Source organism: Anastrepha obliqua, chromosome 3 (genome assembly GCF_027943255.1).
Source record: "Anastrepha obliqua isolate idAnaObli1 chromosome 3, idAnaObli1_1.0, whole genome shotgun sequence".
Taxonomy (NCBI): domain Eukaryota; kingdom Metazoa; phylum Arthropoda; class Insecta; order Diptera; family Tephritidae; genus Anastrepha; species Anastrepha obliqua.
The window spans coordinates 29,570,393-29,584,378 of record NC_072894.1 but is presented as its reverse complement, the minus strand read 5'-3'; the positions used below and the strand labels follow the sequence as shown (position 1 = coordinate 29,584,378).

Below are 13,986 nucleotides of genomic sequence, written 5' to 3'. Positions count from 1 at the left end.
GTATGTATGTATGTATGTATTATAGTTTGTGCTTCGTAAAGAAGGTGGTTTTGTAATCCTAGTGAAGGCGATTTTAGGTTGGTTTGATGTAAGAGTTGTGTGATTAATTATCGTAGAGTAAGCATAAATATTTAAAACTGTTTATTGAAAATTTAGTTCTTTGAAATTTAAAAGATTACAATAAATTGCTGACAAAATGAAAAACTGAGTATGCGGCATTACTACCGTCTTTTTCCGAAAATAAGACATCCTCCGAAAATAAGCCCTAGTTAAAATAATGCGATAAAAAGAATTCATTAAAAAATGCTTTTGATTTATCTTATATTGGAGGTTGAATTAGTTTTAAAGGTTTTTTTCGAAGTTTGGGGCTTTATTGTGAAAAAACGGTACAAAATATTTTATTCGAAGTATTGGCCATCGCTAGCTACAACTTTCGCCCATCTTTCGGGCAATTTCCGGATGCCGTTTCTCCAAAATTCTGGCCGCTGCTTGGCTATCCATGACTCAATCCATATTTTGGTAGCCTCGTACGAGGAGAACCGCTGGTCCGCCAAATCGAGACTCATATGCCGGAACAAATGATAATCGGAGGGAGCTATGTCTGGACTATACGGCGGGTGGGGTAACACTTCCCAGCCAAGCGTTCCAAGGTACTTTTTGACAGGTTGAGCAACATGCGGCTGAGCGTTGTCATGTTGCAAAATAACCTTGTCGTGCCTTTTTACCGTTTCCGGCCGTTTTTCTTTCAATGCCCGGCTTAAACGCATCAATTGCAGTCGGTAACGATCCCCCGTGATTGTTTCGCCCGGTTGGAGCAGCTCAAAATATACGACGCCGACCTGATCCCACCAAATGCAGAGCATGATTTTCTTGCCGTGAATATTCTGCTTGGCCGTCGACGTTGATGCGTGGCCGGGCAATAATAAATAAATAAATAATTGGCGCGTACACTTCTGTTAGGTGTTTGGCCGAGCTCCTCCTCCTATTTGTGGTGTGCGTCTTGATGTTGTTCCACAAATGGAGGGACCTACAGTTTCAAGCCGACTCCGAACGGCAGATATTTTTATGAGGAGCTTTTTCATGGCAGAAATACACTCGGAGGTTTGCCATTGCCCGCCGAGGGGCGACCGCTATTAGAAAAATGTTTTTTTTGTTAATTTTGCTTTCACCGAGATTCGAACCAACGACCTCTCTGTGAATTCCGAATGGTAATCACGCACCAACCCATTCGGCTACGGCGGCCGCCGGTGGCCGGGCAAACCCCATGATTTTTTGCGTTTTGGGTTATCGTAGTGGATCCATTTTTCGTCGCCAGTCACCACCCGATGCAAAAAACCCTTCCGATTTTGTCGCTCGATCAGCAATTCGCACGTAAAAAATCGTCGTTCGACGTCGCGCAGCTTCAACTCGTACGGGACCCAATGTCCTTGCTTTTGGATCATTCCCATCGCTTTTAGACGCTTGCAAACGGTTGATTTATCAACGCCCAATGATTCAGCAACCTCTTCTTGGGTTTGGCACGAGTCCTCGTTTACCAATTCCCCCAATTCCGCGTCCTCGAACTTTTTGGGCTGGCCAAGACGCTCCTTGTCTTCGGTGTGAAAATCACCACTTTTGAATCGTCGAAACCAGTACTCACATGTTGAAATCGACGGAGTATGGTCTGGGTAGGCCTCCTGCAGCAATTCACGGGCTTGGGCTATATTGTTTTTTCAAATTGAAGCAGAAAAGCAAAGCTTCCCGCAAATTGCGTTTCGACGGCACGAAAGTTGACATACTCGGAGCACGAAAACACTGCGTTGTTTATACTTCAGCGAAATGACAGATACTGATAAACAAAGCCTAGGGATGAGGCTTTGTCATGAATATATATTCAGTATTGCCAACGCGATAAAGTGATAAATAGCGCCATCTGTGTGTCACCTTTAAAACTAATTCAACCTCCAATATATAAAATAGAGTCAACTTTTTGTGTGTGTTCGCTAACCGGCCGTGTCTTTGCACCGAATTAAACCAAACTTACACACATTGTTAAGAAGGTATTGAAGATGGTTTCCGTATAGTTTGGATACCTATTGGTGGATAGGGTTCGAGATATAGGTCAAAACGTGGACCCGTGTAACCTTCGGATGTGTATGTACAATATGGGTATCAAATGAAAGCTGTTGATTAAAGCACTTATCCACTTATACGGGGTAATTTTCATACCTATTGAAGACTAGGGTCTCGAAATATATGCCAAAACGTGGACCCGCCGTGTCTTTGAACCGAATTAAACCAACTTTTTCGTTTTTTTTTTTTTGAAAAATAAAAAGTTAAACCAAACTTACACACATTGTTAAGTAGGTATTGAAGATGGTTTCCGTATAGTTTGGATACCTATTGGTAGATAGGGTCTCGAGATATAGGTCAAAACGTGGACCCGGGTAACCTTCGGATGTGTAATTCGGAACACTGGCAACGGGTACAGCGTTCTTTCGAACCAGCCATAATCTCGTTTACTTTTCTAACGCTTGGGGCGGAACTGAACTGTCAAATTGACAGTGTGAGTTACAATGTGTCAATATTTCTTTTTGATTTGGATGCCATAAGGAGAAGACGTAAGTGCAAAGTGTTTGTGAATTTTTTTGTGAATTTTTTTGGAGTGGATTTGGAACAGTGAATAATTTCTTTCGAAATTTGAGAATTTAATGTAAAATTCGAATGTTCAAATGAAATTATGTGTTCGTGGAAAAAAATTTTTTGGTTTTTTTTTTTTTGAAAAATATAAATGGATAATGGTTAAAAAAGCTCCAATACTTAATAAAACATATAAATTGAAACGAAAAATTCATGGATGATCAGGGAAAAAGTCGATTGTTTCTTAGTTATTCATTTGCGTTGACTTGAAATTCAAAAACTATCTTCTTTTTTCCTGATTTTCAATTTATATTTTATAATCGATTTTTAAAAATCGATTTTTTTTTGCATGTTATTGTAGTTAAACATTTCAAAAATACCGTGTTAAAATTTTAAGTCAATCCGAGCAAAACTTTTTAAGTTATAGAGCATAAAGCCCAGCCGCCTCAAACATCTGCCGAGACGCAGCAGTTGCGCGCGTAGTCCGTTACAAACTTTAAACGCGGTTTTCTCGAACCTTTTTTTTTTTAAGTGCGTAGTCATTGGCATTTGAAAACTACTCAACCGATCCTTTTGAAATTTTGCACACATATTTTGCATATAAAAAACCTCCCGCCAACGTTTTTTTTCGCCATTTTTTTTTATATTAAGGTGGTTTTACACCTACAAAATGGCGGCATTTTTTCGTCAAAAATCACTTTTTACTTCAAACGACTACCAAATGGCTGAAAATGAAAATAAATCGTCAAAATAAACGTTGGGGGAAAGTTTAACTCATACTTTAACTAAATTATTCGATTTCTTTGATTTCAGATGATTCTACGCTGAGATATGCTGACTACTGCAAAATGTATTTTTGAAAAGACGTCTACGTAAATGTGCTCTCATTCGCTCATTTTGCAATATTTTTACATGAAAATTTTATCATATACAATATTCTTGAAATGTTACTTTATAATCTGCAACAACTTTTAATAAACTGACTTGAACCGTTTCGCTACAATAAATTCATGAAAAAAGTGTTTTTTTTAGCGTTTATCCCTTACCATTCATAGTCATTGCAAGTGAAAAAGCCTGGTGCACCCAAGCAGTTAAAAAAAAGTGGGTTGATGCTGTTACCACTGTTGATGGGTCAGAATAGAAGTTTACTAGTTTGGAATTCAACCAGTACTCACCGCGCTAAAGACATGAAAAACTTTCTTGCTGAGAGGAAGATTGATCAAATAATGATTCCGTCAGGAATGACTGGTTACCTCCACACACTTGACATTGCAATAAGCAAGCCATTCAAGGATCATTTGCGGATGGAGATCAATGAATATATTGGAAACAGAATTGTGAGAAATCATCGAGGTAATTTTGTAAAACTAGGCTTACAAGAAGTTGTGAATTGAGTAAAAAATGACGTTTCCAATGCACTTCGCACAGGCTGCTTAGACAAGAAGTATTCATTTAACGATAGCTATATCGCAAGACATGAGAGATTCTGACCAATGATTCAACAGGAAATGGATTTGGAAGAAAATCAGAATATAATTCAGAATTTTATTTATGACGATATTCTAGAAGAAGATGGCATGACTTTAACTGTAATAAATATGTAAAAAATAAAAAAGTTATTTGTGCTTAACATTAGTAGGTCTTATTTGCCCACCCTGTAGATATGAAATTATAATAATTTTTTTACTGAAGTAAGTTTTATTCAATCATGTAAATATAAAAAAATTTTTTAATTTTCATTCGAACCAAAGATGTTTTGATATTCTCCAAACTTCAGCGAGGTCTCCGACAGGCCATGTTCTCCAATTCTGAACACAAACTGTAATCCAATGGATTCAGATCTGGACTTCCACACGGCCAATCTTCTGCGGTTATGACAGTCTCCTGGAACACTTTTATCCTCAACTGTCCAGCACGTTATAGAAAGGTTTCGCCACGAAAACAGGATAAAAGATAGGGGCAGATCTGCGCCAAATAAAATATTTAATGATGCAGATAAGAGGTGGATTGTTCGCAAAGTTGAAGAAAACCCCGATTTAAGTGCTAACGAACGAAGTCGAAAAATACTTAGGCAAGATCTGTAACCCTGAAACTGTTCGTAGAGTTCTGCGCGAAGAAAATTTTCATGGAACCCCGTTCCGGTATAAGCCGTTGATTAATGCTCGTAATAGAAAACAAAGAATAAAGTTTTGCAGACATTTGAACAAAGACAACGGAAATTTAACATTTATCGAAGGAAACATGAATAAAAAGATGTATCTGGATCCGCAAAAGGATAATGTAATACTAAGTGCGGATAAAATGGAAGGCTCTGACCAAGACAATGATCCCAAGCATGCGTCCGGTATTGTAAAAACTTGGCTTATTTGGAACTGCCCACATATAGTACAGACACCTGCACAGAGTCCAGATCTCAACGTTATTGAGAATTTGTGGTCAGTGTTGGAAAATAAATAAAAATAACCACAATATTTCTAATGCTTCTGAAGAAAGAATGGGATAAAATTAGTTCCGATTAAACAGCAAAACTTGTAGAATCTATGAATTCCCGATTAAAAGCTGTGCTGAATCAAAAGGGTATTAGGCGTAATCATGAAATCGAAATATTAATGTGTTTACGTTTTTTGAATACTTTTAATTTATTGCATCATTTAAGCTGTGACCTCAAAACTGTAACTGAATTATTTTAATTAGCCATATCTTTCTTATGAAGAAACATTTTTTGTTATTAAGGGGTAACACCACTGTAGAAATTTCAAAAAATTTATTTTTTTTTTTATAAGCTTAAAAAATTCTTTGAACCTTTTAAAATAGAGAACAAAAAGTTTTGTACGTTACCGAAGTTTATTTCAAAATATTTTAAGCTTTTAATCAAGCGTTAGTGACTGCTACCTAATGACTTCTCCAAATTTCCAAACTTTAAACGCGTTTTTCTCAAAACACGTTTTCTGAAATTGGCACGCAGCATAACTCAAACAATTTTTAATATTTTTAATCAGTTTTTTCACTACGTCTGTATAATAACCCTCTTAAGAGAAGGGCGTAGGGGATTTTCGATAGATTAATTTAAACGATTGTTATAATTATTTAAGTGCCGCTTTTTTCGTCCAAAATAGAGTTTTTTCCTTCAAATGCTTGCTAACTCCACAAAAATAAATATTTTTTAAATCCCCTACGTGTTTCTCTAGCTATTCTTATCTAGATTAAGAAAAAAAATGTTTCTTTGTTCCAGATTAAAATTTGCACCCTCTGTGCTGCGTGCCGCGGAGCTCTTTCAAGAGAAACCACATTACAAAAATGTCTCCTATGCCGCCATTTTGTAAAATTTTTCGATCAAACTTTGTAGTTTTGTATTTTAGTATATAAGTAATAACTTCCCAAATCAGAGTGATTGTTTTCCCTTTCCTTCTATACAAAAAAATTCTTTAAAAATCGTGTTTATTTTACGCGTGTACAGTGGTGTTACCCCTTAAGGGGTTAGGGGTAGTCAGAGGCCCGAAAAAATGATGATTTTCACGAATTTTTTTTGCTACTTAATTAATTTATTTAACAAAAATAAATTCATAGCATAAAAACATCATGTTTTAACTTGACTTCACCAAAATTTCAAAAAAAAAAATTAATAATTGCAAAAGTTATCGCTGTTTGTGTGAAGCCCGTTTCTCCAGAAGTCCCTTGCGGTGAACATCACAAGTCCTTGCAGATTCATCTAAAACCAATCGGACAAGAAAAATTAGTTTTATTAATAGATAATCTTGTGCCTGATCGAAGCTTTTTTTTTGTTTTCAAAATGAACAAAATGGCGGCCTCAGAAAATTTTTTCCAGATTTTAGAAAAAAAAACCAACAGTTGTTAAAAAAAAATCGAAATTTTTGAAAAAAAAAGTCCTTCGATCAGGCACAAGTTTTTTATGTTTTTCAAAAGCTGTATAAATTTTATTGAAATCTACGTAGCGGTTTTTAAGTTACAGTGTTCACCAGTTTGAAAAACATAGTTTTGAGAAAAACGCATTTAAAGTTTTGCTATCGGCTCCGGAGCGGCCGAGCGCCCTTTGTTAATTGTTGAATAACTTGAAAAGTATTTGTCGGATTCACTTCAAATTTTTACACAATATTTTTAAAACATTATACTTTAAGAAAATGCAAAAAAAAAATCGATTTTTTGAAAATTCTGACTACCCCTAACCCCTTAAATAAAACTTGTCATTTAACAATAAAAAAAATATAAAATTTTTTTCTGTAATGGAAATACCATGAAATAGGGTGGACCGTGTAAAATTTGCTTTTTGAATCGTATAAAAAAAAAACTAATCAATATTTTTTCAAACTTTTTTTTTATTTTGAAGATCAAACATTGTCATTTATGAATGAAAAATAATATCGTTCAAATGACTGCCACGACTGGCTTTACAGTAGGCCATTCGATCAACCCAAATTTTAAGCACATTTTCGATTGTTTGGGCTCCAATTTCATGAATGGCAACTTCGATTTCGTGTTTTAAAGCATCAACCGTCTCTGGATGATTCGCATAGCATTTGTCCTTAACGGCTCCCCAGAAAAAATAGTCCAACGGGCTTAAATCAGAGCTCCGAGGCGGCCAATTGATATAGGAATTTCGGCTGATTATTCGGTTTTCAAAAACGGTAGCCAAAGGTTCGAGTGTAACTTTGGCAGTGTGTCAAGTTGCACCGTCCTTTTGAAACCAAATGTCGTCCATGTCATCCTCTTCAATTTTTGGAAACAAAAACTCGTTGAGCATGTCACGGTAACGCTCGTCATTTACTGTAACAGCGGAAGAAGAAGTCTCACCACTTTGGAAATAGGTTTTCTATATTTCCCAATTTTATTCAAGCGTATAGCGTCCCATTTCGTAAATGTCAAACCTTTAAATAAATTATGAACACATTTGACATGTCATTTGTGTTACCATTCTCAAAAAAATAGGTGGTTCAAAAAGCAAACGCTATATGGCCCACCCTGTATTTGATATTTTAATAATTTTTTTTTTTGGCTGCATCAAATAAGCTGTGAGTCACTGTACATTTCTTGCCTCTTTAGAAGTTTTTGCATAGATTTTGTTTGTTGGTTCGTTTTGATTATTAACAACTTCTTCAACAGTGAAACTTTTCTCATCTGTGAAAGAATATTTTCATGCCTGTTGGCCGCGTGCTGCCGAAGAAGCTACTTGCATTTGTCGAATCTAATTTTCTTTCAGCGCGTTGTGAAAAGATGACCAGTCGAGCGACGGAAGGCTTTCATGTGGAGATCATCTCTAATTAGTCTTGACATGGATCTGGTCGATACATACATTGTGGACATCGATTTTCTACTTTCTGTGAATTCTTTCTCGGACTGCTTTTATGGCTGTACTGGTTCGAATCACTCGAGGACGACCACATCTTGTCTCCTCAATTTTGCTTAACGTTCTTCATTTATGATATTCTCGGTAGTGTATAAGCGTTTCTTTTGCCTGGTATTTTGCAATAAGCGCGTAATATCTCAAATTTCTAATTTGCTATGTAGAACCTTTGACTTTTACAAAAGCTGCCAAAGTTTTGCATAGAACCTTGTGCTATGAAATATTGCGCAATAATGCCGTAAAATCATTAAAAATAATAAACTATTTCACATTTGAAATCTTGAAATAGAAATAAAAAAAAGATTTACAAATGCACTATTTGTATTCGAACTTATTTTAATGTGTAATTTATAAATTTCAGTTTAAAATTAAAACATAGATACATTCTGAAATAAAACTGTTTTTTTTTTTTGTTTCTTTTTTTTTTTGAAATACAAATAAACATGCAAAGGGATGGACAGTAGATTCTAAACAAACAGTAATTTTCATTTGATTCAATCATTTCCTTTGTGATCCTGTATCTGCATTTATGTAGTGAACAGCTTGAGTAATGCAATTAATTGTAGATGTTACTGAGCTTTTGGATGCATACTTTAGTGGCGAGACTTCTTTGATTTGTGTCCATGGTCTCGACTATCATCGCGCGAGCGCTTGTGGCTACTGCTGCTGTGATGATTGCTCTTATCTTTGCTCTTGTCTTTGTGCGATGACGAGGAGGAATTATGCTTGTCACGACTGCGATCATGATGTTTATCCTTGGAGCTGTTTCGAGGACATAAACAATGTTTTTTTAGTACAGAGATATTAGATAAATATTCAGTGTTGAGAAGTGGAATAGAGTGAAAAATTTTGATTAGGGGAATTTATATTAAATATTTTTGTGTACGCCAATTCGAAAGATTTGGGTAAAGGTTTTTTTGTGTTTGTATTTTTGTTTGCATTTGCAGTGAATAACAAACCTATGCCCGCTCGATCTGGCATGCTTGGCAGATTTTGAATGTGAAGAATTTGAGGTTGAGGCAGTGTTTTTGTTCTTTTTACTTTGACGGAGCTGCAATTCACGATCTGTGCGACTGCAGGAACATTATGTTTGCAAAATACAACATGGAATATATATTTATAAATAGGTATCGAAACTATTACAATAAATCAATTTAATTATGCAAATAAAAACAAAATCAAGGAAAGTAAATATAAAACCCAAATTAATATTACCAAACTGGTTTACTGATTTACATTCAATATAATGCGGAATTGTTTTACTTAAATATACATTTGCAGCTTTTACTTTGCGCCCCAAAAGCGAAAAAATACTGGTATTGAATAGTAAGATGAACAAAAGAGTCTAAAATTTCACCTCACCTGTGCTTTGAACTCTTGGAGTGTTTCTTAGAATCAAAACTCTTGCCATTGGGTTTGTCATCAGTATACTCTTGATTCCGATCTTCTTCAGCAGCTTCTCGCTCTAAATCTGACCAATCCTTGCCGGACTCCTCATCCGTTCCAAGCTCTGAATGAGTAGAATGTTTATAAGTAATCTCCTCACATATATTCGCCAACATCGCTCTTACCTTCACTATCATCGCTCTCATCTTCAGATGCCTCCGAGTATTCTGAATCTTCTTCGGACTCTTCATCCGATTCAATATCAGTAGGCTCATACGCCTCGTCCTCCTCCGATTCCTCCTCCTCATTTTCATCTTCACTGCCGGAATCGGCATCCAAGAATGTCCATCCACCTTGCTCAAAGAAACCCTCCGGGTCATCGGTTATAGTTTTCATAATCTTCACCCAGTTCAAAGACTGTATGCCCTCCGAGTAACGAATATCACAAGAACTGTAATGACACACATTTAGTAAATTGTCTTAATGTTCAAAATTATTCGCCTTAAACTTACTTTAACCACTCTTTTACATGATCCAGCAAATTCATTGGTATAGCATTGACCATCGCTACCTTTTTGTGGTAGTCCTTAAACACGAAAATCATGTCGAAGTTACGAAGATGAAATTGTACACGCTCGAAATGCACCAATTCCACGTCGTCGAGCGTTATGACAAATGGCGGCCATTCTGTTAGATTCACCAAGCTGCCCGAAGTCGGTTGCAATGTGACTGTACTGCGAAATGGTGCGCCTGGAAAACCCAATTCGCGGAATGGTGTGTCGAATTCGACTAACTGCTTGGTCATCGACTCCACTTTCTCGCAGAAGCTCTTGAATGCCGTTTTTAGTTTATGACGCAGTTCACGTTCTGCCTGTTCAGCTGCCAAATCATCGCGATCGTGCATGTGCTGGTGTTTACCCAAATCTGTGGTGATCTCTCCGACTTCTGTGTAGAATTGTACGTCGACATGCTTTTTTTTGCCAAACATAATGGCATGTTTCAAATGGAAGTGCAATAAAATGATCATTTCACCATCGCAAGGTTGAAAGAATGCACTCTTGATGTTGTTGTAGAGAATATCAACTTTATCGCCTCGTACTGACACGTAACGGAAACCATTTGTATGCGCCTCCAAACTACCAGTCATACGCTTCGTTACTATGTTCGGGCGTATATACAAATCCTTCAGCTTTGGATTGCCCTTATTTTGAGACAAAATGAGTGTATCCTGCTTGACAAGATCTTCTTTCTCGCGTTCTTCTGCCTCACGTGTTTTAAAACGTTTCTGAACTTCTTTGATAAGCCGGAAAGTATTGTTCAGATTGGATGAAGGAGCTGTAACTTCGCCATGTTCCTTCACGTTTGAAGAGCGATAGGTGCTGATGAAATAACATACAAATATTTAATACAAAAATAAAAAATAATTCGATATATCTAAGGGATTTAAACTCACACTTCTTTGAGGAATGTTGCCTCGGGCTGCGGGTATAGACCACCTTCATTGCGGCCCATGGTAGCGCCCGGGTGAAAGAAATTTATTCGGAGGTATGTGTACTCGCCCTCTACAGACTGTGAGATGTTCTTGATTGTAGAAATGTGGAAGGGTACTGGTAAGCCAAATATCGGTAAAATTACGGTCTCGTATTTTTTGTCCACATACAATTTTAGCTCCTTCACTTCGGGTTCACGTGGCATCTGGCTCACGGATTTATATGAGACTGTGTTCTTTCGAACCTTCTCGACTTCCTTTGACTCGCCCTGCTTTGCCAGGCGTTCGCGAGCTTTCTCATTCAAAAGGTGCGCCAATTCTTTTTGATGTTGTTTGCGCTTTTCCTCAGTGTTAGTTTCTGTACGTAATTTATTTTCAAGTACAGCGTTACGTTTGCTACGACCTAATATTTCCGAACCCTTGTCCTCCTTAACCTCTTCCTTTTCATCACCATCCTCTTCTTCGCTGTCGTCTTTGATGAAAATTCCAACATTTTTTATTTTCTTTTTCGAAGGCGTCATTATACTGGCCGGAGAGGTGTCTCCAACCAGCACTGTGTCGCCAACAAAAAGGGCGTAAGTTTTGCCTTCCTTTTCAGATGCATCTGAATTAGCGAGATTTGCTATGCCCACATTCACATTGAAAACCATATTCTTTTTCACCTCAGCAGTACATTTTGGGCCTATAACAATTGAATTCTCTCGAAATTCTATTCCCATTGCAAAACCGAAGGTCTTGGTAAAGTTGTCGTGTAACTTGGGTTTCTCCTTTTTAATATATTCTACGGTGGTGTCATATATTTCATTCAACTTTGCACCAGGCTTTAGCAATTTTAAAATTTCCTCTTGTACGTTAACAAGAAAATTATAATTTTCTTGCATTACGTCGGTGGGATTCACCAAAAATGTGCGCGATATATTTGAACAGTAAAATTTGTAGCGTGCGCCCAACGAACAAACAATAGCACCAAAATGCAGATAATTTTTATCGCTGAGTGCAGAAAACTTTAAGCTATACGAACCGCCAGATTGTATGATGGGGGTGTAGCACATTTCTAAAACTGAAGTGTCAACGCCGGAAACATATTTTTTGTCTGTGAGCGCCGATTCAACGCCTTCCGATAGTTTAGAATGTTTTATTTTCTTGAAAATGTTAATAATTCAAGGATTTGCGTTACTATTTAATTTTAAAGGATTTCTATTTACTATTTTAAAAAATGCTTACCTTATCAGAGTCAATAATATCCATAATTTCATCTTTCAGGTATTTGTTAAAAATATCTACAGACACCAGTGATGCTTTTCGTATATTATTAATCTCTGGCTCGTCCTTCGGACACATAATATAAGCTAGTGCAGCTCCGACATCGACATTTTCGAAGCTTTCCCCCTTTAAAGATGCCTTCCATGAATCGCAGAACTCACTGGTTGAGATATCCTTAGCGAAAACCCCTAAAGTTTTGCCTTTGTTGGAGGATCTCATCACTTCTTTCAATTTATCAAAGTTAACTTTATCTTTATCGTTCTAAAAAGAAATTAAATATATGAAACGAGATATATAATGACTTTCCATTTCTTAGTCTCACTCTATCGCGCAGCAATAGTTTTATATCGGGTACACCCTCTTCTTTGCAATTTTCGATCTGTTTAAGAAATTCGATTTTCTTCTTGCTGGCCAGAAAGTATACTGCATCTTTAGCAAATATCGATATGGTATCAGTGAGTTCATAGCCCAGCAGCCATATCTCTAGTGCCCGAGACTTTGAGTAGACGATGTCCTCGTCCACACCCACGACGCACATGATGCAGTCTACTTTCTTTAACGTATCATCATGTGCAATGCTAGACTCCTGAAACGAAATATGAATTTTTGGGTTAAATATTGTAATAGCAGATCTCACTGCCTAGTTAATTAATACACATGTATGTATGTAAATATTATATCTGTGGGCTTTCGACAAAGCAACTCATATCGACATAGCAGTATACTGAATTGCAGCGTTCGAGTTCAATATCAAACATCAATTATTAATATCATTTGATAGAAGTCCATACGATTACAATTTTTTAAAATACCAATTTTTTGTTAAAAAATCATGATTTATTGATCTCATTGGAAAAACTTGCTGAAGCAAAAAAAAGTTGCTTTGTTAAATGTGCACAGGTATGGAAAAATATATCCCAAAAATCACTTTTTTTTCAAATCAGCTAAATGTACATACCCGCCATTCTGAATATAATCTCTTAATTCGGCGCAGAAAAGTATCTTTGTCCAAAGCGTAACTAGACATTTCTGCAGCTGCTGATCTTATAGTCCGCTAACTGCAACCAACACGTTTGTTTGAGAGAATGAGTGGTAGGTATTAAAAACAATGCGCAAATAAGAATTGTGAAATTTCAACTCCCATAGACTACGTTAAATCCTCAAAGCATTGGCCACACACAAAATTCGTTTCTTTTCCCGATTTTAGCACAAAATTCACAATTTAATTTCTGTAGAAAAGCCGGTAAATATATCAAAAAATTCCACCAGACAACTCGCGTCTGCCAAAAATGATAAAAGGAAAACAGCGGCGTGAACGCTAAATTCGTCAATAGGCAGCGTTGCATGGAATGTTGCCAAGTGGGGTGTTATACGAATATTGTGTTCGAGGGTAAATATTGTATTTTTTGATTTTACTATTAACTTTCTTGTCAATCGGAATGTAAATTTATTTGTTTTTTAGTTACAAAAATAACTAAGACTTTATAGGTATATGTTTGTGTTTCAAGTTATATGATATATTTGTCATAACTGCAACCCTGACTATATGGCTACAAAGCACGGCGAATTTCTATTTCATTTCAACCAATTTATGATTTCGCGCCAAAATATTGTGCAAAATTGTTTTTGGCTATGCGTATCACAGTGGGCTTTAAATGAAAAATTATATTTGATTTTTTAATATAATTTTTGAATGAACGAAACCTCGTCGTTTACTAAGCGAAGCTACTTTTTATAAAGTAAATTTTCATTAGTGGCTTCCCTGTACATGCAGTACAAAACAGCATGCATAATGAGCGTTATCGAAATATTAAATAAATAAAACATTCCCCAGCAAATGTCATGTTTGTTGCTGAAAAAATAGTAAAAA

At 36.4% G+C, this 13,986-nt stretch overlaps 1 protein-coding gene across 2 annotated transcripts; it reads right to left on the bottom strand.

The window, feature by feature from the left end:
• Positions 1 to 8,370: 8,370 nt before the first annotated feature.
• Positions 8,371 to 13,571, bottom strand: LOC129240798 (FACT complex subunit spt16). 2 transcript variants are annotated; one of them, XM_054876797.1, is made up of 9 exons: positions 13,075 to 13,571; positions 12,439 to 12,702; positions 12,078 to 12,377; positions 10,818 to 11,995; positions 9,877 to 10,743; positions 9,550 to 9,815; positions 9,341 to 9,488; positions 8,938 to 9,051; positions 8,371 to 8,740 (listed from the first exon to the last, which is right to left on the bottom strand). In XM_054876797.1, the coding sequence occupies exons 1-9, from the start codon at positions 13,141 to 13,143 to the stop codon at positions 8,572 to 8,574; spliced, it is 3,375 nt and encodes a 1,124-aa protein (XP_054732772.1). In that variant the 5' UTR covers positions 13,144 to 13,571; the 3' UTR covers positions 8,371 to 8,571. The 2 variants fall into 2 exon arrangements, with proteins under 2 accessions (XP_054732772.1, XP_054732773.1); XM_054876798.1 differs by lacking the exon at positions 8,938 to 9,051 and having other exon boundaries at positions 13,075 to 13,568.
• Between the last annotated feature and the right edge of the window lie 415 nt (positions 13,572 to 13,986).